Here is a 25,643-nt window from a genome sequence, read left to right as displayed (position 1 = left end):
ACTAATTGTAAATCTGGGAATTTTTTTTTTAGTTTACACTTGAATTGCATTCCCTGCTATTGACATTTGAGTGCAGGTAGGAAATTTTGTGTAAGTTGTGAAGAAAATGCCTTTATGTGCTGTTGAAAATTCAGAAACCATGAGTGTGTGTGGACATGTGGCTCTTGGTGAACTATACGAATGTGCTCTCAGAGCTAAATCTTGTCATCCATCCCTTTCATGAAATGAATTTATGTGAAAATGCTATGTGATGTTTGTAGTGTATTCTTAGTGAGGGATATATTTGCTTTCAAAATTGCTGAATTTTTTTATTAGTGGTGTTTAGTTGTCTGACCTAGCTGTATGTGAATGAAGAATCTGATATAAATAAAATTGAAATCTAACATAATAGAAACCTGAATAAGTTAGTTATATGTGTATCCTAAAGCATTCTTTTGTAAAAACCATGTGTAATTTAAGAATAAGTAAACTGTGCTTAGCTAAAGTTAAATTAGAATTTGACTATATAGTTACTACATAATTCAAGAGATGTGCTGTCTAGGAAAGTACCTGTTCAGTGCTAGAACTAAAAGTGAGTAGAACTGAAGAACTACCAACTGCTTAGAGACAGTTACAAAAATTATTACAGGTCTGGTATCTGTAAAACCATGGTTTTGACATTCTTCCACTTAAATTCAAATATACCAATTATGTAAGTATTGAAAATTTGCAGTCACTGGAATGCAGCTAAACCTGCCTGGCTTCAGAAATGTTTTCATCCTGCCTGACAAACTATTTACTTGTCTTTCCTTTTCACCTGGAAGATTTTTAAGACACTTTTGTTCAATCTATTTAGTAAGAGTGCATGATAATTAAAATATTCAGAGGTCAGTAAAAGTAATCTTGTGGCTTTTATGTAGTCCTCAGCAAGTAAGCATGCAATGCAAAGGACTATGAAAAAATAATAAGAATTCAATATTGAAGAAGGACAGGCAGTCAAGATAGAGGAGTGTCAGTAGAGTGTGTAGTGGGTGTCTGATATTAGACAGCAATGAAGTAAAAGACTTGAAATATTTTTATTTTTTTATTCAGTAAAACCAACCAGGTTCATATTATACCACAGTCTATTATACCAACATCTGCTGGGGAAATTAAAACAAAATATCCTCCCGTAGGAATTTCTGCCTGCTCACTCTAAAGCTGTGTGTATAATGTGGATGCCAGGAAATTCTGACATGTTGTTGGAGAAAACACTTCTGAAATCTCTTGTGTTGTTCTGTTTTAGCAACTTCACTGTGCGGTGGTTGGAAGTGAAAATGCCAAGCGGTATTTCGAGGCAGTGCAAGGATCAAAGGAACATCAAGGAGAGCTTTTTGGGATTCATAACCTTTTCAAACTTAGGACTCATGGGTCCTGTCTTACCAAAGACATCCTGGAGGTGTGAAGTCCTACCTTTTTACTTCTGGATATTAGTTTTACATTTTTTTCTTTACCCATGAGATGTTTCCATTCAAAAGTATGACAAAGTACTTTATAGAAGAGATAAACAGTACCTGTCTATGCAGTGCTTTAAATGAAATAGGCATGCTAATTTCTTGCTCTGATGTAGACCAGATAAATTTCCTTAAATCAAATAAAAAAATGGAAGAAACTTGGATTATAATTTCCAAAAGTTTTCTAATATATTTCTTTTCCTAATAAAAATGCTGTAACTTTTTTTTGTGGCACTTTCATCTATTGTCAACTTTGTGCACTGATACCTTTTATTCATCAATAGCTCAAGTGACCTTTTAAGACAGACTTCTGATAATAAAAATATTTTTTTACGGTCATAGTAACCTTTGTATAGTACATTTTGAGATGTCGAACTGTTTAATAAAATACATTTTTATCATGCTAGATTTAAAAATGTTACAAGGTGGAAGTAAATAACTGAGGCTTCCTAATTTAAGATTTATTTCTTAGTTACTCTAAAAAGACTGTTGGCACAATTCCATAGCATATAGTGCACACTGGTTTTAAGTATATGCAGTATTACATCTTTTTTTATCCAGCATGTCTGTTGTAGCTAACTTACATCTTGGAATTTATTGCAGCTTTATTCTAGGTTTCTTTCCATCCTTCCCTTTGTTTTGTTATTTTGCCTATACTAGGAAGAGGCTGGGGAATATGATATAGCGGTATGGAGGAAGCATAACCAAAAGAATAATGTGGTATAAGAACACATTTTGGGGGGATATTAAGCTCCAAAGTTCTCTAAATTAAATATAAATGAAAATATAGCATGTAATATGAACGTTGTAGCAGATGTTCTGTTTTGGAAAAAAGTTAAGAATTATTAAAACAGTCTATGCATAAGATCCTCCCAATTTATGCAGCATGTTACTTTTCCTACAGGTTATGGCTTAGATCAATGTGCAGTAAGTGCCAAAATGTAAGTCTTAGTCTGGACTTTGCTGTTTGTACTTCTGATGCTTATATCTCTGTAGAAAAAAAGAAAAACTTTTTTTTTTCTGGGCTTGCCTTTTTTAACTTGGAACAGGTACAGTTTTTATTCTATACATTCTTGACTGTTTTAGAGGGAAGGGCGAGTAGAAGCAGGAGTCATGACAGCAACTACATGGCTAAAGGAAGAGAATCCTCCATGCAGCTCAGAAGAGGTGAGGAGTCTGTGGACTACAGACCAGAGCGTGACAGTCCCTCTAGTTCCTGATACTGCAGTGGCAAATGTGGACAGTGTGTTGTTAGGCTGGTAATGCTTCTACCCTAGGTTGCGCTTGCCATCTTTTATTGTCTGCTTGCCTTTGGTTTTACGTATTGTAAAGCATTAGATAATGACATGCTGTCTTTGTTTAAAGTGGAATATTTTGAACATCTGGTAATAAGGTATTCTATGACGTATACAACACTTGATATGCTCAGTCTGAATGAAGGTGTTACGAACATGCTGTTATTACAGAGCGATATTGTTTACTAAAGCATTGCTCTGTAGTGTCTTAAGAGTGACAGCCTTATGATATGACATGGCATGACATGATATGATATGACAGCCTTCTGATGAAGAAGTCAGTTGAGAATCTAACACCTACTGTTTTGAAGATTTTGGTTAGGGAATTGTGGATAGGAGTATAATTGATTGAGAGGATTGAAAGGTTGCTTCAGGTTTTGTGGATCTCTGTGGAAGACATGGGCTATGTATTTGATATAATCAGACAGTGATTCCCACCAAATCAGTGGTCTGTTCAATGCTGGCTTTTTCTTTTTTTTTTTTTTTTTTTTTTTAATAATGTATCTAATAATTTTGTTCTCGAACAAGATTTTCTTTTTTTTTTCCTGTAAAGGCTTGGTTTAATGGGAGCATTTTTATGAACATTTTTGACTGAACACTATCTTCAGATGATTTAGGAAACAAACAATTAGGCCTAAAACGTGGCGTCTAAGGGTGAAAATACCATCAGATTAGATGACACTGAACAGTACTGAAAATTATCCAATGTCTCTTATGCTTTTTGGAGATTTCTGTGGGTAAATGTCAGTATTAATTTAAATTGGTATGCCATCACATTGGTCATAACCTTACGTTGCTAATACAACACTGCATGGTCATGATCTCACAGTGGATTTGGTGACTTAACTTTTTTAGCTTGTGTTAAATGCTTTTTGATAAGCAGGGTAATATCAGGATTAATATAATAATTTTACAACTTCTACTAAACAAAAGTTTAGTACTTACCCATTTGACTTTTCATTTACATATTGTCATAATTTTTGTCTCAGTAGTACACAGTTTTGGAATTGTATTCCAGACTTCTGTCGCTTCAAAATGTTTTAAGGTTGCCTGGATGTAATTTTTGTTTGATTACAGTAGGCCTCAACTAATTTTAAGAGCAGAATGTTATGTACTCATAGCTCTTTTAAATTGTGTTACCCTCCATATATAAGGAGGTTGGCCATGCTTGGGAGATTATTTTTTTGTGAATGTCATTACACACTACTTAGGTTTGAATCATGAAGTCGCTTTTCAAACTAAATTTGAAAGATTAAAAGTTGCAACAAGATCAGTGTAAACTAGAAAAATATGGGTGTGGATTGTGAAGACATAGGTTATTTTAGCAGTGTCCAACATATATAGTCTCAAATATATTTTTGGTTATTTTTATTGTTCTGCTAAAAACTTTGTTCTGCCAAAGACTTTCCTATAATTTCAGTTTATGGTTTGTTTTGTATTTGCTTTCTATTTGAGTATTGTAATGCTATTTTGTATATTTTTTGATTAACATAGTGAAAATCTGCTTTTTTATACTGCTTTGGAATTAGTTGTGTTCCATATGTTATTATGTTTTAAATACCTTTTCTGTAAATTACTTTTATTTTTAGTATGAACAACTAGACTGTAAAGAAGATAGAGTCCCCGGAAGCATTCAAGTACAATTAAAGAGAGAAGGAATGGATTTTTGTGATGACTTCAGTGATGATGATATTCTGGAAATTTCTGTGAAAAAATGTGACAGAAGGAAGCCTTACAATGCAAATAATTTAATGGTAACAAAGGGACAGCTTTCCTTAATGCAGTGTGGATTCTCCAAGTTGTTGCAAAGAGAAATTGAAACTACCAAAGAAGAGTATAATAATTACAACTCTGATCATTCGAATTCTGATGATCAGACTATAAGAACAAATGCAAAGAGTAAGCATAGTGATTTTCAGAAATGTCAAAGCCATGTGCATGTTTTGGAGCATGGGAAAGCTGCTCAGTCACCAGATGGAACTGATAAACAAGATACACGTAGTACAGACTGGCTCATTTTATCCAACTCTGAGGAGGAAGGGGACAGAGAAAGTGAGGATCAATGCATCTCAAAGCAAAGCAATGTAGTCATTGAAACTGAATGCAGTTCTGAAGAGAGTGATGATGTTATCTTTCCTACCCAAGTTTCAGCACACCAGCAACCAGTGCTTACTGAAAAAGTTGAAATTTACAGGTCAGCATCTGAAAACTGTGAAGAGTTTGCCAAAGAAAAAGATGGATTGGTATTTAAAGGAGAGAGTAGGCAACTTGGATTCCATAGTACTGAGTCAAATTTCAGCAAAGTCATGTCTTTTAAAGACATCAAGAACAGCACAAGAGATTTGAAAGGGGCTAGTGACATAAGTGATGAGTCTGATGATATTGGAATTTCCCATCATTCTGAATCAAGAAAGTTAAGAACGTTCAGCTTTCCGAAATGGAAAGACAGACATGCCCGTAACAGCCGACTAAGTAACTCCTCCAAATCTCTGCTACAATCAAAGAAGCCCAATAGAAAAGAAAAGGAAAGTGATTCTCAGAATATAGATGAATTTTCATCCTCTGAAGATAACTTACCAGTTGAGAAAATTCATGCCAGAAAGCAAAGCTCAAAGTGTAAAAGACAGAGAGGCAGAGTTCAGTTTGGGTCTGAAGTGCTTCATCCTATTCAAGATACCTCTGTAGCACAAATGAAGTCTAGCAATTATGCTGTGCATAGAACTTCTGCAAGGAAAACTGAATTTGAACATAAAGAGCAAAAAGTGGAATCAATGGACAGATATTTAGGTAACTAGTCATTTAATTTCTTTGATTTTATTTCAACTAAAATAGTAACATGTTTAACATACCATAGTTGGCAGGTTTGAAGTTCTTCCTTCTATACATGTTTTTGTTACTACATACTAATAAATGCTGTGCTAAATTATTTAGTAATGTCTTTCTATATCTCTCTTTATCAATTAGCCTCACTTTCCTGTCTTCTGAAGTGATGGGTTACTTTGTAATATTTTGTTAAACACTTACTGTCTGTTGAAAGATGCTAAAATTGAAGATTTATTAAGAATTCACAAATTACATATTTGAACTGTAAAACTTTAAATCTTGACAGGGCTGCTAAGTTTTTTTTTTGCATACGTAAGTTTTTACGTGATTTGGGGATTTGAATTAACATGTAGAAGATTTGATTCTGTTAGACACTTTAAACATTAATATTGCAGCCATTAAATCATAGATGCTTTGAAACTTCTTTGTCCATCTGAAAAAAACCACACTGAAATGGAAGCAGTATTAAACTGGATAAATCTAAATAAGTGTAATGATTGTTGTTAGTTTCACAGAGCTGAGAAACTTGGTGCTGAGTGAAATCATAACAAATTTTACAACTTTAATGTAAAACTTCTTTAGAATTACAGTATCCTTCTTCAGTGCAATTGTGTACCTTCAGGGTTTTGGAATAAATCTTTGATTATATCTTTCTCCTACTATATCAGATGGTGTTCAAGAAGTGGCATATATTCATTCAAATCAGAATGTGGTTGGATCCAGCAAGGCTGAGAATCGCTTGAGCCGGTGGGCAGTGCGAGATGTATTTGAGTTGAAGCAATTTTCCCAGCTCCCTGCTAATGTAGCAGTCTGTAGTGCCAAGGTAAAGAGAAATGTTTGGGGAATGTTGTTTTTACTGTTTTTGTCCTCATTTTTCATCTTAAAAAGCTCTAACAAACTTGTTTTTCTGTTAATGGCCACCATGAATGATCAAAGCCACTGAGGATGGGAGGAGGAGGAGGCTCAAATGGAGGTCTAATAAATTACTTTTGTGTTTTGGTTTTTTGGTTGCTTTTTTTTTTTTTATCATTAACCAGCTTTGAAAGAGTTGGGAATTAAGCAGCAGAGCACCCTCTGTGGGATTTTTGAGAGAAATGATCAGATTAAAGATTGGGTGTTTGAAATCAAATTTCTGTACCATGTTTTTCTGATTTGAGGCTTGAAAAAACTTCAGATTGTCCTTGATTCAGTTAAGAAAAATCCGTTTGCCACAGTACATGCTGGAATCTCTGTGGCATATAAAGTAAACATAAACCAGTTTGCAGATTTTTCTTTATTTGGGGAGGTGGACACATGCAGTTGCTATAGTGGATAAAAGTAATGATTATTATTGTCTATGCTTAATGTCTGAAACGTAAAACTAGCGTTTACTGGAAGTGCTCATTTGCAGTGACAAATGCATTTTATGCTTTTTGTTTGTTATACATCTTGTTTAATTTCATTTGAAATGCATACAAATCTGGAATAAATTCAGGTACACCTTCCAGGTTTCTGTTCTTATTACATAGTGGTTTTTATCTACTGTGATTATCTGGACACTTTGTTGTTTGCCTTGTAATAAACATTTGCCATTTCCTAGAGTGATTCTTAAGTTAAACAATAAGCATAGAATAAGTAAATGGTGAATGTGCAGTTTAGTCTTTACAAGCATATTAGCAATTACTATAAAAATTGTAGACAGAACGCTATGTTGTTCTGGGGTGTTGAACATCCACAGTGGCTAAAAGAATTTCTTCCAGTGTTGTTGATGTACTGTATTTAATTAAGCCATTACCAAGGATGCCAAAGAATTTTTTGCATTGGGAAGATCAAACCAGGCCAACCAGTAAAAGTGAGGCCTTTTCAATTCTAACACATTTGCATTAGAATGTCCCTTATTAGGGACATTAGAATGACCAACTTAGAAAAGTTGGTCAAAAATAATCAACAATACTGTAGAAAGGTCCTTATTTTATGGCAACGGCTGACAACATTAATAAAACTAAACATAAATGAAAGAAAACTGTGAAGAGAGTACTTTGAATGCATGTCAGTTGATCCACCTATGTTCAAAACTAGTTTGTGGGTCTCATTTGTATTGTTCATATAACTTAAGTCTCATTATTTAGAGTTTCTGTGACTGTAACTATTACAAATTAACCTCTCTTGATTAACTTCTCAGTCAATTTTTCTAAGGTATCTATCTTTCACTCAGAAGCAATAGTAGCATTGATTCTCTTGGAAATTTAAGTAGGAAGAAAAGCATTGATAATTATGGAGAAGGCTGCCTCTTATTTTGCTTCCTGTTCTTTCTTTCACTTAGAGGCACTAATCTAGAAATAATCCCTAGATGGCTGCCTATTCTTAAATATGGTGCGTCAAATTTTTGTGCTCGGCTTAAAAAAAGAGCTGCCAGAGCTTCATAGACAACTTTGAAACACGATCTACTTAGAATGTTACTGCTATTATTTTCCTTTCTTACTTATTTTATTTTTATTTTAAAAGGTGTTCTATGAAAAACATGATCATTGTTACTCTTCTAGCCATCGGTCTTTGGTCACAGAATCACAGAATTATCAGGGTTGGAAGGGACCTCTAGAGATCATCTAGTCCAACTCCCCTGCTAGAGCAGCATTGCCCAGAGCACATTACTCAGGACTGCATCCAGGCCGGTCTTGAAAATCTCCAGAGAAGGGGACTCCACAACCTCCCTGGGCAGCCTGGGCCAGTGCTCTGTCACCCTCACCGTAAAGAAGTGTTTCCGTGTATTTGAACGGAACTTCCTGTGTTCTAACTTGTGCCCATTGCCCCTCGTCCTGTCACTGGGAAACACTGAAAAGGGTCTGGCTCCATCCTCCTTCAACCCACCCTTTAGATACCTGTACGCCATAATAAGGTCTCCCCTCAGCCTTCTCTTCTCCAGGCTAAAGACTCCCAGCTCTCTCAGCCTTTCCTCATAAGGCAGATGCTCCAAGCCCTTAATCATCTTAGTTGCTGTTCGCTGGACTCTCTCCAGCAGTTCCCTGTCCCTCTTGAACTGGGGAGCCCAAAATTGGACACAGTATTCCAGTTGTGGCCTCACCAGTGCAGAGTAGAGGGGGAGAATGACCTCCCTCGACCTACTGGCCACACTCTTCGCTATGCAGCCCAGGATTCCATTGGCCTTTTTGGCGACAAGGGCACATTGCTGGGCCATGGATAATTTACTATCTACCGTGTCTGGTCATTTTTCACTTATTTGCCGTCACTTTAAGCTAAGATGTTCACTGTCAGGGCAACTAATTGTGTAATAAGGAGAATGCTGATTTCAAGTGAAGCTTAATAAAAAAGTTTTTCAACAGATTAAAGTAGCATTATGTGTTATATTAAAAATACAGCTGAACAGTTTAAATTTCTGTCATTATTTTTAGTAAATAAAACTGTAGTATTAAATACTAGAATGCTGATTTTAACCTGATAGTTATTGGAAAAAAACCCCAAACTTTTGTCAGCTGAAATTTCTCACTGATGTTGCTTTCTATTGTCATTGTTGTAACTGTTTCTCAGAAATGTGTAGCTGTTCCAGTTTGCTCTGGGTATCAATGATGATGTTCTTAATTTAAAGCTTTTTTTACAGTGCATTTATATTGGAGCTTTATTTGATAGCATCATGAAGACTCCTGAATAATGCACTGATAATATTTATGAATCTTTTTTAACACATTTAATCAATTTGTCTTATTTCTGAGTAGGGGTGATCAAAAAGGATCTCTTCCTTTCAATTCATAGGTAGGCCTCTTTGGGACAAAAGTAAAATATCGTTTGTGCTGTTCAGTTCACCTATGCCAACTCTGTCTTCCTGCTTTGCAATTTTTCTCTGCAGTCTGTCTATAATAATGCATTTCTGACTTAATAAAGTTTAAATAATTTTTTTGAGAAATGGCTAATATGTCTACAGAAGGAATGCAAGAACACTTAAAAGCTAGCAAAGTATTCCATTGAAATAGATGAATTATAAGGTGGGAAATACAGCTTTTCCTACAAATCTTGGTTGAAGACCAAGTGAAATCTGCTTCCTACTTACATATGAACCGGGAATAAAAGGCATAGTAATGTTATAACAAGTAATAAGGAGGAAGAAATAAATAGTAAGCAAAAGTAATCAATTAAGATAACCTTTTGTAAGAACATTGACTTTTTGTTGATTTCTTGCTATTGACTAGTCATCTAATCACATTTTGGCTTCACTAAATTCCCATGAACTTTTACATCCTAGGTTGAGTTCTTTAGTTTCAGTAGCTAATTTCTGGAAATGATGTGAACATGATTAAAAGCAAAAATAAGTTGCTGGAAAGCAGTATCAAAGAAGTTGTCTTCCTTATTTTCTGACATAGATAAAAGGCATATAAATTAGGTTTATTAGTCCTTCCTCTGTTGCTGAAGCACGGAGACTAATGTAGTCACTTGAGTTGTAGAAATTGCTTAAAACTGGAGCAGACTGCAAAACCTGTGAGGACTCTTCCTTCAAAATGAGAGAGGTTGCATGAGAAGATCGTTGAGAGCCAAAGTAGAAGGGATAGGAAGCAGGGAGTTTTGTTCCTCAAAAGAGAACTTTGAAGGTATGTAGAATGTCTTATTTAAGAACATAAGTAACTAATGAGTAAGTAAACTTGGATTTAAGTTGGTTACAGAAAGTGTAAGATTTGAACTTTGGGATAAGAAAAATATGTTTGTCTTGGTGATAGTCTCTTGATTTCAGAAGGTCTGTGTTAGATCTGGACTGTTGGCACTACTGTAATTCACAGCCAAATCTCTCTTAATCTTTTAAACTGTAGGTTTCAATCAAGCTTATTTTTTTTAATCCAGTAATAAGTAGTCAGTCTGTCCTTAATGTCACCTGTACTAGTATTCCTATACCCCAGCTACTTTTTCTCTGAAGTAATAGAACATGTTATTTTAACCTGCTGTTGTTCTCTGCCACTAAAGGCTTAAGGGAACAAAATCTTGGTAGTTCTTATGACAAATAAGTCTTGCTACTATTTCTTCTGTTCTTGCTTGCTTTGTGCTCCAGGTTCCATAACAGTCCTGGTACATGGCTTCAAGACTGCTGCAGAGCCTTTGACTCTTCTTTCTCCCGAGGTGGTAGGGAAGCAGAGTCATACTCTCTATTTTGGTTTGTTTTAAAAGGAATTGTGAAAATTGACTACTTCAGCTAGAGTGTTCATGTTTATTGTACTGAATGCTTGTTTAGTGTGTATTTGTATAAAGTCTATATGACTATTGAAAATACAGTTAGGTAACGACAATCAGAATATGAAGTCTCACATCAAGAAATAAAAGTAGAACATCATGAGAGCTCTCTTAGAATTTTTCAGCTATGAAAGGTGAGATAAAATCTCAAAGTAGTGAAAGTATCAGTATAAAGTATGCATAAAGTAACAATATAAAGTAAGCAAGAGAATAAACCATGTTTTGGTTGACTATCATTAGTCAAATTAAGTCCTGTCCAGCATCTGAATTAAAGAAAGATAACTATTTGAAGGTAGTTTGTATGTGACAATAGTAGAAGCAAACAAATGTGAAAGGTTTTATCACGTGATCCTGAAGAAATCAACATCAATTGTAGTTTTGGGAATATATTCCCTTTATCACAGAAGTACATAGGATTGCAGGATTGCATAAAAGTAGAATAACATTCTGTGGCTGTAGTTGGAGTAAGTTGGAGTAGCGTTTTCAATGAGAGATATTGTTGTTATAGAGGGAGCTTTCATAAACAGTTGTCTATGGCAGTGGATATCTGCTTATACTTTATTTTGCAAGTATAATCAGGGAGGCACTTAAAAGATTAATTTTATTTTTTTTTTAGATAGACATGGTATTTATATACTTGGTATTCTCTGTTTAAGGGATATCTAGAATTACAGTAAAAATACTTTAATTTACTACCAACAGTTCCTGAATTATACATATTATCCTGTGTCTGAAGATTGTCCATATTCTGACCATTGACCACAACTTGGAGACCAATGTAGGTTTTGAGAAGAAAGAACAGAAGAACAGCGTGATAATTGTCCCTCAAACAGTTGATGTTTCTGGTAGTGTTGCTTATGTGGAGCATAAGGCACTGGAGTGTGAATAATTAGAGGTGTTTAAGAGCCCCAGTAATCAAAACAAGTCCAGAGGTGGGGCAAACAGCTGTTCCTGAAGAAATTTTGAAGATACAGATTATACATCTCAAGTTCCTCTGTAGTTCTAAAAATGTATTGTACGTCCCAGAACCTGTCTCAGAAAGCGGTCACATGTCTCTTTTTGTTCTGGCTATTTGTAATGTTTCCTAGCAATTCCTAAGTGTTAAGGTAGAAATTATGGTCAGTTCTGTGATACCATGATGCAGGGAGAATCACACAAGGCTTCACTATTCTAAAAATCTGAGGGTATAAAATGCATATCACTTAGTGTGGCAGATATCCACTCCATTAAAAATTACTAAGACCTGGTCTTTGTTGCTTCCTTATGCATATGATTATGAAATCACTTCATCTAATGTTTCACAGAAGATTATTACTACCAAGGTTTTTCTGGTCTTCTATGTAGAAGTTCAAGTGAGGAACATTATATTAAAAATTAACCTATTGGAATAAATAACTTGGTTTTCCTGCATTATTTTGTGTGGGTTTTTTAGGATGATTTAGTGACACTGAGTCATCTTTGTTCTGCATTTTAGTTTCAACTAAGTCTTCTGTTTGTGCATGTATACAAATAGACTTGGTTAAAAATTCCTTGTGTTTTACAAAACAAGTGGAAGGTTACTGTGTCTGTTACCCCATTACTATCTGTTAAGAAGCCAGTTCTTCATTTTGTTTTTCATTTATCTTGTGTGGCTACAGAAAGAAGGATGTTGAAAACAAGCTTCTAAAAGAAAAAAATGTGAAATGAACCTGTAGACTGGACATGGTGGACTTACTCTGAAAATTATAGTCTGCCTTTATATTTCAGGTATTTCAGCCTTTCAGGGAAAAAAAGTATCTGAGTCATTCATGTGATACTTTGCTCAAAGTTATGCCGGCATTATTAATTTTTTGGGGAAAATGAAAGTGTTAATGCTTTCTCTAAGACCTTAGTCATCTACTAAATATTTTTAGAGATTTGGGGGGTTTGACCCCTTTTTTCTGGTGGGTTCCAGGTTCCAAAGCAACCTCATTGATTTTCAGTGCAGGAGCTTGTTACTTTGGTTTTGGGGTAACTTGCACTGTCATTTTTCTTAGCTACCATAAGAAATGGAAGCCTGCCAGGGGCAAGATTCTTTTAACATTTCTAGTCTATTCTGAAGTAAGTGACTGCACTCCTTAATTAATTTCCTAATTAATTTCTCTGTTAATTGGCAAAAACAGCCTGTGTGAAATGTCTTACATAAGTACAGAAGTCTGGAATAGGCTTTCTCTGATTACTATAAAGTTGAATTTGTGTAGTAGTTCTTCAATAGGAATTGGGTGTGGGGGGGGTAGAGCATGGAGGTTTAACAAAAAAAGACAAAAAAATGGGAACAGGACATACTAAATTTGAAAAACTGATGATGTCTCACATTAGAGCTAATTTGCACTTTTTAGTATGTAGAAAAGTATTAGTCACAAGAACTTGTACTGTACCTGTTGAATATGTTGAGTCTCTTTTTTTTTCAGTCAACTGCATGTTTTCAACTTAAGTTTACTTGAAGTTTTACTGAAAAGAAATGTACAAAGACAGCCATTCAATTGAGGATTAATCACTATGGCAACAGAAATGTGGTGACTGAAAAGGGGGAGGATGTATTCTCCCCTCAGCTTCCTGCCAGCTGTCATATTCAACCTCTGCGGCATGAATTCAGGCCAAAATATAGACTGTGACCAGCTCTAAGAAACTATATCTGTATTTTTATAAATTGGTACAAGAATTGCACTATAAAAGAAGACTTAATCCTCTGAATTGGATGACAGACATTTGGCACTCTTGCCAGTGTTTGACAGAGAAATAACGGGATGCTTTGTAGTAAAACCTGGATTAATGGTAAACCCCTCTTTATGTTATTGCAATGTGGTGTAAATGAGAGAACTAAGCATGCTGTCAGCCTAGGAAAAAACATGCCCTTTGTATCTCCAGTGCAGATTTAAGTGCTGTTGAGAATACTGTAAATACAAAAGTTGTGTTATTAAGAACTCCTCTTTATCGTATTTGTATTACATTGACATTTTGTAGATTATTTAAACAAAGACTTTCTATCAGTTACAGTAACTCTGATTACAGTGTGTTTGCACAGCTTTCAGATTCAACAAGTTTAGATAGTTGTTTACAAAGAATAGGCTTTTGGGAGATAACATTCCATTATCCTTGCTCTTCTAGGATGGGGAATGCTATTCAGCTTTGAAATAATTGTTCCCAAATGATTGGCCTGCAATGCTGCTTTATTGAGTTTACAGTTTCAATTTACAATGGAATTAACCATTTCAGTATGGCTTTTGTGTTGTTTTTTTTTTTTAATGTGGTAGTTTGTACGTGTTATTCTGTGAGGCATATAGTTGCATATTCATTATGGTGTATGTGCATGGCTTTTGGTTTTGCTGCTATTTGGTGGAGTGATGAGAGGGCAAAAGAAAATAGGTGCAAGTCCACAGGCTTCTGCTGAAATAAGCAATTATCTTAGCTTTGAATTCTGAGACAGGCTGATTATCTTCTCTTCTTCTCAACAGTAATAGTAACTATTTTGATTTGTGGTCAGACTTTTGGTGCCAGAAAGTGATACAGCATATAGGAGTTATTTTTATTAAAGACTCAACAAATTAAATAAAACTGCTTCCAATGAGAAATTCTTGCCCTGTTACTTGAATGGAGAAGAAAGAGACTCAGAAGTAAATGCAAAATAGAGAGAACACAATCCATCATCAATTGACTTAGTAGTCAATTCTCCACTACCAAGCAAAAGATTAGAGTTTATGGAATGTCCTTGGTCTTGGTTTATACAAGCAGAAAAGCTAGATATGACAACGAGGGTAAAATAACTACATATTACTCTGATAAAATTTCTTTACTTTTGTCAGCAGGTCTAGCTAAATATTGGTATCTTGGTGTTGGGAGAATGTTTTGGAGGAGTAATTTGGACCCAGAATAAGTCTAACATTTTTCATAGCTTGAAGATTTCGGTTATTGGTCTCCTGTGATACAATCAAATATTAGATACCTTTGTATTCAGAGCCAACACCCTGAGTAGCCTTGCTCAGTTCAGAAAGTTTGAATATAGATGTGATCATCCTAGTGTTCTAAAATTTTAAGGTAGGTTAGCTTCATTTTTGAAGACAATTGAGGTACTGACCATTAGCTATAGAATTACCTCTAATTCTCGTTCTACAAATCTATTTTGTTAGAACAATGGACAAATTCAGTCTGAGTGAGACTATTTTTCAATTAAGAAAGTTAAATTCAGAGAGAAGGCTAATGTCTACATCAGAAATCATTCTAAAATACAGTAAGATTCAGGCTTATTTCAAATTGTGGAATGTGTAAGTCACTGTAACCCTCCGAAGTATGTAGTTTGTTCAGAAGTCTATCCTCTGTAAGTAGAAGAGCAATTCTAGTTTATTTATGAATCAGGTGAGAGTAGACACATTCTCATTACTTGCTAACTTTTTTTAATTATCTTGACCATATGGACCTCATTTTTAGAGAAACTACATGTAGTTTTATATGGACACTGTTATGCTTTGTCTTCCTTGGCATGCAGAAAAACTTAGGAAGAAATTCTTGTTTTGTGTGTTTATGTGTAGAAGAGAGAAGGAAACAAGTCCAAGAACGAACAGTCAGCAAATATTTCAAAGTATTTATATACGTACTGCCAAGTATGGAAGACATACATAAAATAAAAACGCTATCTAAGAATAGCATATGTTCAAGAAAAGCATGTAGAAAGGTCTTAATGATTCATAGATATTATGGGAAAAACTCCCGGGGGGGGGGGGGGGGGGGGGGGAATGGAAAACTATAAACTGAAAAAATATTACCAGAAATAATTTAGAATTGTAATTTGGGTAGAGAAATTCACTGTAATGCAGTAAGTATCACCTCATCAAAATAATTATCATCTAAAACCCAGTGCAACTCCCAATATATCTGGAAGGTCACGTTTTTTTCTCAGGTTTTGATGAGAGTGGGAAAATACAAAGTACAACATGGTATAAGGGTTATTTGCTTCCAAATTGTGTTTTAAGAGGACAGTCTTACTGAATTCACTATTTCATGCTTTTGTATGATGTAGATGACTGCAAGGCAGCTAAGTATTTGAGAAGGCCTTTCTTGTTTGTTTTAGAAATGAAAACAAACAATGAAACTGTGCAATGGAAAGTATCCTGGATATCTGGCAGCACTGGTTTCATGCATACCTGGAAAAAAGCCTGTTAACACTGTTTCAGCTGTGAGTGGGAAAGTCAGAGGGGGTTGTCACTGACTGGAAGTCAATATTTGGCAAGATACTTACCATAGTGATGCTGTTGGTAGTGAGGCAGTAAAAGAGAGGATGATGCTCAGACATAGTACAACTATGGCTGAGCAATTATTATGCAAACATATTTTCAACTTCAGATTCAGGCTTTTGGAAGAAGTTCATTATCCTCCAAGTTTGGTGACTTGAATTGCCACAAACATGAGACAGCTTAAAAACGTGTATCCCTGAATTGTGGTTTCTGGTTTTTCTCTACTCATTCCTAGCCTCTGCTCACTTGCTCTCCCATACGTTCTCATCTTGCTGTACTTAAAAAGATTAATATTGTTCTCTTTTGTCTTGCTGGAAGGGGCTAAAGAGAGGAAAAGGGAAGTCACAGGCTTAAGGTGATCAGTCGTGTCTGAGGATGCCTATACGTGGATTAGCATTCATTGCTCCAGAATGTAGAGCCACTTCTTTATGCCTGTTGTAGGAAGAAGAGATACTGAAATTTTGTACTGTCAAAGGTAGACAAAAACTGGGTTTGATAGGTATATACTATTTTTAAAACTGCTCTAACTATGCAGCAGGAGATGGATTGTCACACGGAGCTAACAGATCCAAGAGTTGTTGCAGATTCAAGATGGAATCTCTAAGTAGAAGTTACTGCTGGATTGTGGCACTTAAATTCTTGGTTGATGCTCAGCTGCATGTCTTCATTCTTCTTGAAGAGCATTACCCTTAAATGTGAACTGGTGTGGGACTCTAAATGTGCAGATGCTACCATGTTTGCTGGACTCTTGATTAGCGCCTGTATGTAATATGTAACTCAAAGAAATGGAAGCTCACTATTGGGTATATAAAAATTGCTGTATGCTTTTAAGAATAAGAGACATACCTAACAAAAGAAGTGGTGGAGGAAAATGTCTTCTGTGGTAGGAAGTTATAACGTGTTTACGTTGAAAATCCCATACACTAAATGGAACATGAAAGGTGAAAATAAATGCTTTCTTTGATGTATTTTTCTCATGTGAGGTAAGAGTCCCTAGGCTTTCTCAATACTTCATAAACTATTTTCTGCACAACAGTGTAGTAAACCCTCTTCTTTCCCATTGCAATATATGGAAAGCCTCTTCAGCGTAAGTGTAGTAAATAAAAAGGGGATGGGATAGGATAAAAAGACAAGTAAAAGTCAGGAAGGAACGGCTGCATTTTTACATGTTATTTTCCTTAGTTTGCAATAGCACTTCACAATTTCATTTTACTGTACTTTCATTAACTTTATTTCTTTACATTTACTGGGACATTTTCTGTACTGCAACCTTTTCTCGCATAATTTTTTGAATCCAGAAAATGTTGCCTTCTGCTAATCAACCTGCATCTATGGCCCTTTGTCTTATACATATGCCTTTGAAAATAAATTGTTTATTTCTTTTAAACTTTGTGTGAAGATTTTCTTAGCAAAGTGGAAGTGCTCAAAGTTGAATAAAACAGTAAAAATGTTATATTCAGTAACTCAATAGAGATTTTTTTGTCTTTGATGTTGAAGGAATTATTTTGCTCTACCTTTTTCCCCCTGCCAAGATACTGGTTTGAGAAAGGAGAAAATGTGAAGAAGGCACAAATATATAATGATGTTACAGATAACTCAATATAGGTGAACTTAATTTGTGAGATGACCAGTAAGTATGTGGTCAAGTTTAAGTGAAAATTTTCCACTTTGAACAGTGGAAATTTCATAACATGCACTGCAAATGCATAATGTCTTCCATATAGTGGAACATTTAGTAAAGACTAACTGCTTTCATAAATGCTGTCAATCTTTTTGTAGAAATTATTTTAAAATACATACAGAAGGTACTGTATGCTATATTAAATATTTTTTTAGCTTTTCATCATGTGTATTTCAGAAGGCTAATCAGAAGATGTGCTATGCAGTGCATGAAGAATATGTTTTAATACACATGTGTGATGGTACAATGTTTGGCAAGAATGGTTTTGGATTTCTATACTGTGATTTTTAGTTGTCATTCAGAATAAATTGTTTATAGTCATGTATTTGAAGCTTTTAAGCATATTTACATTTTAAAGTGAGAGGAAAAACATGCTATTACTTACTTAGGCACTGGATGGAATCTTAATTTGAGGAGAAAGAATTGTGTTGCTATTTGTGCAATTTGAATTTTTTGACTGTTTTTCTTCTCCCTGTTTTAAATTTGTTAACATTTTTCAGTAGTTACGTGGCTGAGCCATAAAGCAAAGCCAGGCTTGCTATTTGGCAAAACAGTTGGATTTTTTTGACAAAAACTTGGCTTGTTCTTCTTAATTCTCCTTCCTTTCTCTTGAATCGCTCTTTCTTTCTATTGCTGAGAAATGCTTATGTACTGATCACTATCATCTTTCCCGTTTTTCCAGTAATGATTTGAAAACGCTGTAGTCTGATCTTTGATCACTAAAATGCTCTTTCAAGAAGTTCAGCAGTGCTTGTATTTACCGAAGTATATTGGTTAATACACAGTATTTTAAGTTAAACAAAGATAATGTGCACTTCCACATGCACAGAATACTTCTTGTGTTGAATAATTTGTTTCCTTTATTATTCCATTCTTTCAGTCATACCATTTATTAATTCATAAAGGATCTGACATTCAAGATGTAAATAGATTATTAAAGGCACTAGTACCGGTATTGTAAGAACAAGAGTCAGAGGTTCCTAGCTGAATCAAATTGTATTAATTTCAGTCTTGCTTTGCAAGATTGCCTTATGCATATGATACACTTGATAATCCAAGTGAACAAGACCAGTGCACTAAAGTCAACGTGGGATTTCATGTAGAAGCAAATAATGGGACAAGCACACAATAGTTTGGTTGAGAAAGTCCTTGAGGAACAGAAAATAAAAAGCTGTTGAAAGGAAATGTTCATCATGAAATAGATGTCAATCGGTGAGTTAGAAGGCAAACACTGAAAGAGAATCAGAAAGAAATGGGCCCTGGGAGGGAAGAATTAAGGAGAGCAATACATGAAGTGAAATTCAAAAGGAAGCAAAATAGTGTGGAATGTTGACAGTGCTGGAATGTTGACTGACGTTTTCATTCCTCTTTAATGGTAATGCTAGTGGAAAGATACAGGTAATATTTTCATCTATACATATGTAAAGCTTACCTCTACCTAGAGCCTCATCTGTGCATCACTCAGAGTAACAAACTTCAGATTTGATCTTTAACGAACATGGAGACATTTTAAGAAAAACTGAAATAAGTGTTTTAGTTTTACTGACAAAATGTTTATTTAAAAAAAAAAAAAAGAAATTATTGGATATGGGATTTGGGTGTTAAATTTAAGTTGGCAAACTTTCAAAAACATTCATAGGTTCAACAGAGCCAGTTATTGTGTTTTAACTTAACTGGGTGCCGTTTAGTCAAATGGTTTTGCTCCAGAAAGCTGAGAAGTTTTTCAAGAGTAACTCCCAGTGGCCATGGGCTTTCACTGGCATTAGCTCCTGCAGCTCTTGGGACACCTTGTTTATAGTGGATTTTTCTACCTTCAGGAAAAGACTTTGAGCAGCTAATTTAGATAGAAGAAGAGGAGCTCTTTGTGTGTATGTAGTGCTATTTTGCTGTTGTTCCTTCAGACTTGGCATTGTGGGTCAATGGACTTAGAAGTTTTGTACTTCTAGAACTAAGTATGCCATTTGTGAGTTTATTTGCAATTAGCAGCACATTTTACATTAATTCTGATCCTCTGCAAAGACAAGCCATTTTACAACTTTCAGTGTGTTTACAAGATTTGGCTTTTTTCCCAAAGAGATTTTTAATCTTCTGTGTTTGAACAGATGTGTAAACCAAAGTGTTACTGCCTCATATACTTTGGTCTTGTTTAATAAGAGGTAGATGGATGCACATTTATGGGGGTTTAAAATACTTTTAAGACAGGCATTGACATGGTTAGGCTTGTATTCTACACAGGTTGTGCTTGCTTGAATTACATTATACAGTCCTGATTTCCTGACAGAGTGACAAATACACTAGGTCTTACAGTGAGATCTGAATACTATAAATATTTTTTGAGCAGAAATTCCATCAAAGTAAATATATTTTAAAACTAGCATTGCTTTCTTCTTTCAAAATACATTTCCAATTCAAGTTCTATATTATCTATGTATATCTTAAAAAAAAAAAAAAAGAAACATTTTAATTGCACACAGAATTAGCAAGATAACTGCAGAATATTTATGGTATAGGTAATGTCTAGTAAGTCAATCTTAGTTTTGTTACTATAATCATAACATTATTTTGGGGAGGCAGGTTTTTTATCTTAATTGAGACCTTTGTTTCAGTTTTGTGTAGTATAACTTTTAACAGTGCAGTGAAAGTTTAATCTACGGAGTTGTACATTTAGCTTAAAGAGTGAAAATTTACGCCTGTAGGTCCCTTACTATTAACATTTCTCTCTGTATGCTAGTTTGAGGTTACTTGCCAAAGTAATGGATTGAGAACAGATGTGAGATCCTAAAGCTCAAGAACATTGTGATCAGCCTATGGAAATAAAGGAAGTGGACATGGATCAAACAGAAACACATTGGGAAGAAACACTGTAGATCCAAAACCAAATTTTGAACTGCAGATGACAAGGTGTGAACACAGTTTGTGTTTTCATCTTTCAAATAGTGTTAGTAGGGGGATTGGGGACATCACTAAGCAGCTATTCTCTCCCTGATCTCATTTGGAGAAAAAAAAAAAAAAAAAAAGTGATATCGCTTCTCTGTTTTTTGTTGCTCTTCAAACACATTCTGTAATTTTCATATTTCCCTTGGCTTGCCTTTTGGGAAAGCGGAAGCTGTCAAGAATTTGTAAGAATTTTTGAAAAATAACTAAGGTGTAGATAGGATTATATTTTTTGTGCAAGATGTTGACTGTCAATGCATGATGATCTGTAACAGGATATGCTTGAATTTGATTAAAACATTAGCTTTCTATGACCATTACATTTAAAATTTTAATCTTACCAGTTTTAATCTTCTTGGTATTATAATGTGTAATGTGTAATATTTTTTTTCCTGTTCAATTATGGGTAAGTATAGTGGTACCTCCTCCCAAAAATATATTTAAAACTCAAAATAATTGTGTGTATGTATTAGAGATTGTGTATTGACAAAAATGATTCTATCTTGATTTTGGTATCTTTGAATAGTGTTGTGATTATTTAAGGTTTTTCTTTGAGTGATAAATTGCTGAAGTAACTAAGAGTTCTGAATGTGTACTGTGCAACAATTGTAAAACATACAGTAACAAGCAGGAACCAGTGAATCCAAATAATCCATTAATCTTGATACATAATATCTTCCTGGATTAATGTATCCATTAAGACTGTAAGCTATTAACGTTTTCTGTTTTCTATTTTATAGTAATATATGGAGGTTGTAACTGAGATTTGGGTCCTGTGGTGCAGTATTAAGTATTTGTGTAACCCCTGTTTATGCATTAGAGAATTTACAGAGATCTTTCATTTAGCCTCACAATTAAACCGTTTGGAAAAAATATCCCACCTTACTCTTAGAGAACCAAATCTTGCCGTCAGTGTCCCTGAAAGGTTGTGACTGAGTACGGAGTTGACACTGCAGCTCTGAACCCCATTCTTAGCACTCAAACTATTGAGCTCTAGCTAAGAGTGACAGAATTGGGCATAATAGAGCTCATCACTATGTCCCAGCCACAGCTGTTTTGACGATTTCCATGTCTGATTTTACTAGAAAAATGAAGAAGACCCAGAAGAAGACACAGCAGAGAACAACATCATTAAGGGAGGGCAAGAAACACTGGCGAACAGTAAGCGACACCACCTGTATATTATGCATCCTGTGACCCAGAAAAACAAAAAAGTACATAGAGTAGGTTCGACCACCTTCTTGGTTGGGAAGACACCCAAAGGAATCCGCAGGTGAGACTATTTCAGTGAGATTGAAGTAAAATTCTAAGCTTGAAACGAACTTACCTCGGGGCAGTTGCTTTTGTCTTTGTTTCAGCCATACTCAGGGAATATTGATGATTTTCTGTGGCAAGAGCTGAACTAATGGGAAACTTCCACTCACACTGTACAAAGAATACCATAATTGATTAATGAAATGAATTGAACCCGCAAATCACTTTAATGTGTTGACTCAATGTGTCATATATTACATAGCTGTGCAGATGTCATCGCCACCAATATTCATGGTATGTGCACCATGCAGTACTACAAACCAATGTTTAAACTGTATGGAAGCAAAAAGTTTTACAGTGTGAGCTTCTGACTGCCTACTGGTTTTGCCCATCTCTCATCACTTCCATTTGAAAGACTGTTTAAAAAAACCCATGACTTTGTATTTATTTTTTAACATGGGACTTAATATTTTTAATATGTTTCCCTCCACATGTTTGGAAGGATAGTAATTTTTATGTCTCCTCATTTTTTTTTTTCCCCAAACTATTTCTATTATTAATATAAATACTGAAATTCCATTGTTACATAGATAGAAGTTCAATAACAACAGCCAGATGTTTTATAGAAAGCGGAAAGCTGTGGTTAATTAGGCAAACGTATAGAACTGGGATTTGGTATATATTTTTAATTTAGTCTTAAGACAAATAAATTACTATATATGAGTTGGTGTCTAGGTAACATTTCTAAGTGTTCAGAATCTTGTATTAGCCAGCTGGCCTCGGCTATCCAAACTGTTATTGTTAAGTGCCAGACTTACTTCCTATTATAGATACTGAAAATTCTAAATATTTAAGAGGCAGGTAGAGGAGAACCCTTCATGCCAAAAGTACTTGAAATTGTATTCATAGTTATCAATAATTTGTTGAGGTAAAGATTTTCAAAGGCAATGAAGCAATTAAGGATGTTATTCCAAGATCCTAAAGCCATATCTAGCAAAAAGCTTAAGCACGTTCATGTAAACGCTAAGCAGGTCATCTGAGCACCTTGCTTGCAGGTGTACTTTGTAGCACGTCTGGATCCACTGTGCAATAAATGAGGATGGTTAGGTGCTTCAGTTTGATGTGTTGTAGTTGTAGGGCTGAGTGGGAAGCTGTCTGCAATCACCACACGCAAAGGGTATCGCTGGAGCTAGCCAGTCAAGCGGTATTTGAGGCCAAACAGAGTTAATTCTCATTACCTGCTGAAGCCGTTGTACAGGAAAGGCAACATGTTTCATACCCATTCTCTGTCAAGGGAGCATAAACCCACCTTTCCAGCCTTCTGGTTAGGTTACCTGATCCCAAACTATGGCGAACTTGGTTGATATGATCGCCTTTAGTTAGAGCTTGGTCTCTTAGCAGAAACAAATATTGCGTAGCTCACTAGAGAGGATGGAGAGACAGTCCCTGTCTTCTGTGAATGTGTTCATCCAGCTCTTGTATAGTACATCTTTTAAAAGGAGCTTGAGCAACTACTTTGTGGTTTTGGGGTTTTGTAGTTGTTTTTTTTTTTTTTTTTTTTTTTTCCAAAAAACACTCTACCATCAGTCCATCTGCATCCTTCTGAATTCTGGTCCTTTAGTACAAAATCTTACCTAAACTGAAAGACAATAAATCTTTGAGTCATAAGCTGAGGAAACGACACTGCAGTTCTTTTAAGGTCATTATTCTTTCCTCTCTTTGCTAATAAAAACAAGCAAAGGTCCTAATAAGGAAGTTACTTTTAGTGATTACTTTCTGGGATATGTGAAGTATGTGAATTGAATGAATTGCTTGAGAGCTGCTTTTGTTTCTAGTTAAAGATGTCAATGCATTTTTCCTTCTTGATAATTACAGGAGACAATTTGAGGAAATGGTATCCCACTTTAATATGGGATCAGTGGAAGAACTGGCAGAACATATTGCAAAAGCTACGTCAGAAACAAGGCAGAAGATGTTGAAGGAATTCTATGTTTCTAGGCATCCAGAGATGGAGTCTTTCTTCACCGTTGAAATACCGGCACAAGCTTCACATGATGATGAGGAAAGAGAATTAGGTACAACGCGCTCCAGAAAAAGAAAATCCATTGTTAATCTTCAAAGATCTAAGTCTAGATCTTCATCAGCTAAAGGTCTACTTCTGAGCGGAACTACAGAAACACGGAGCCAGCAGAGCCAAAAGGGAGAAGCAGAGCAACTTCACAGTGACTCCTATGTGCAATATATGTGTGTTGATGCAAAATATAAACAATCACCCACTGTTGCTAGTCAACATATCGAAAGGAGAAACAGTCAAGCATTCAAGGATTTTGTGGTATCTGGCTCATTAAGCAGTAAGTCAGAAATAATTGAGGGGCCGTCTGTAAAAGGTTGTGAAGGACAGCAGGACTCCAAAGGAACACAGCTGCCAAGGAAAAGATCTCTGTCTCAGTCAGAAAATGGGGAGAGAAAAGCTCAAACTTGTAAGAAAAAGTCTTTTGTGGACTTACTTGGGGATACCTCTATTCTCAATGACCTCTTCAGAAATAATGGAGATGGGCCTACAGAATCACCAAGGAGTTTCCCTTCAGGGCAGGTAGAAAAATCAAAGGAGAGACCAAAAGACTTCTGGGACATGCTGAATGAGCAGAATGAGGAGAGCCTCAGAAAGCTCACGGACGTAGCAGTCATAGAGAAGCTATGTGAAAGAGCACCTCATCCCCCAGTGACAGAAGAGAGAGAAGAGTGTGAAAGTGCCCTTTGGAAAAAAAATGAAAATTTTCTATGGAAAAAATAGAGTGCAGATGATTCAGATGAACCATCCATTGCTGCGTCTTTTAATGTAGTAAAATGAAAGTTTTCTATGTGAGTTGCACTATAATTATCTTAGTTAAACATTAACATATGCACAACTTCAGCAGTATGCAGCAAAATGTGATACCTCCATGAAATTAAAGGCAAAGTGATGAATTCATATTTATGATGATAGGGATTTACATTTTACAGATGTGAATATATATGTAGTTACATATGTAATATATAATACATATGTGCGTATATAGTACACACGTACTATATAGTATTGTAAGCTATGATATATTAATTTTAAATTAAACTTTTTAAAATGTTCTGAGTGCACTTTGGTTTCTTGCATCCTGATTTTATTTCTAGACTCAGTAGCAGTACTAAATAATCTTTCCCCCTTACTTCCGTTTGGACACCCTTAGTCACCTCAGCAGAATGTAATGATACTAAAAGGATTTGACAATGGTACTTTACATATTTTCTGAGCTGCTAGCAACTCGGGGACTTCATAAAATTGGGATGATGTCTTTGTCTAATAAGCTTTGATGGATTTTTTTTTTTTTCTTCTTCTTCTATGATTTTGCTTAGTCTCTCTTTGAAGCTGTGGAGCTCCTAATTATCTTCAGTGTCCTATAGCAGTGAGTTTCACAGCTTGGTTGATTTGAAAAATCACCAATTTTTGCTTGTTCATTCTTTTTCAGTGCAAGAGCTACAGCACATTAAATGGTGTTAGGTGCCAGATTTCACCTTTCACTATGCTTTCATCTCCCACTTTTTATTTTTGTAGACTTCTGTCATGTCTTTGTGAGGTGGTGTGGTCTGGACAATACTTTGGTGTTTACTTTCCTGTGCAAGGAAAGAAGAACGGGAATAGTCTTTTAAAAGAAAAAAAAAATAATGCACTTTTTCCTAGTGAATTTCAGGAAGA

At 35.3% G+C, this 25,643-nt stretch overlaps 2 protein-coding genes across 2 annotated transcripts in view; both read left to right on the top strand.

The window, feature by feature from the left end:
- The window catches only part of LOC309683422 (DNA excision repair protein ERCC-6-like 2), a 35,860-nt gene extending 34,391 nt beyond the window's left edge, over window positions 1-1,469 (top strand). The window contains exon 14 of the mRNA XM_082497704.1: window positions 1,265-1,469. Within this exon, the coding sequence (XP_082353830.1) occupies window positions 1,265-1,423 (159 nt within the window). The 3' untranslated portion in view covers window positions 1,424-1,469. The remainder of the gene's footprint in view (window positions 1-1,264) is intronic.
- Window positions 1,470-2,566: 1,097 nt separating this feature from the next.
- Window positions 2,567-25,039, top strand: LOC309682965 (DNA excision repair protein ERCC-6-like 2). Its single transcript, XM_082497148.1, has 5 exons — window positions 2,567-2,639; window positions 4,357-5,554; window positions 6,259-6,413; window positions 21,745-21,932; window positions 23,789-25,039. Exons 1-5 carry the CDS (start codon window positions 2,586-2,588, stop codon window positions 24,705-24,707), a joined length of 2,514 nt encoding a protein of 837 aa, XP_082353274.1. The 5' UTR covers window positions 2,567-2,585; the 3' UTR covers window positions 24,708-25,039.
- Window positions 25,040-25,643: the final 604 nt, after the last annotated feature.

Source organism: Vanellus vanellus, assembly GCF_965231255.1.
Source record: "Vanellus vanellus genome assembly, chromosome: Z".
In the NCBI taxonomy this organism is placed as follows: Eukaryota; Metazoa; Chordata; class Aves; order Charadriiformes; family Charadriidae; genus Vanellus; species Vanellus vanellus.
Note: the sequence above shows the minus strand (reverse complement) of the source record. Positions and strands in the feature narration are given on the sequence as shown.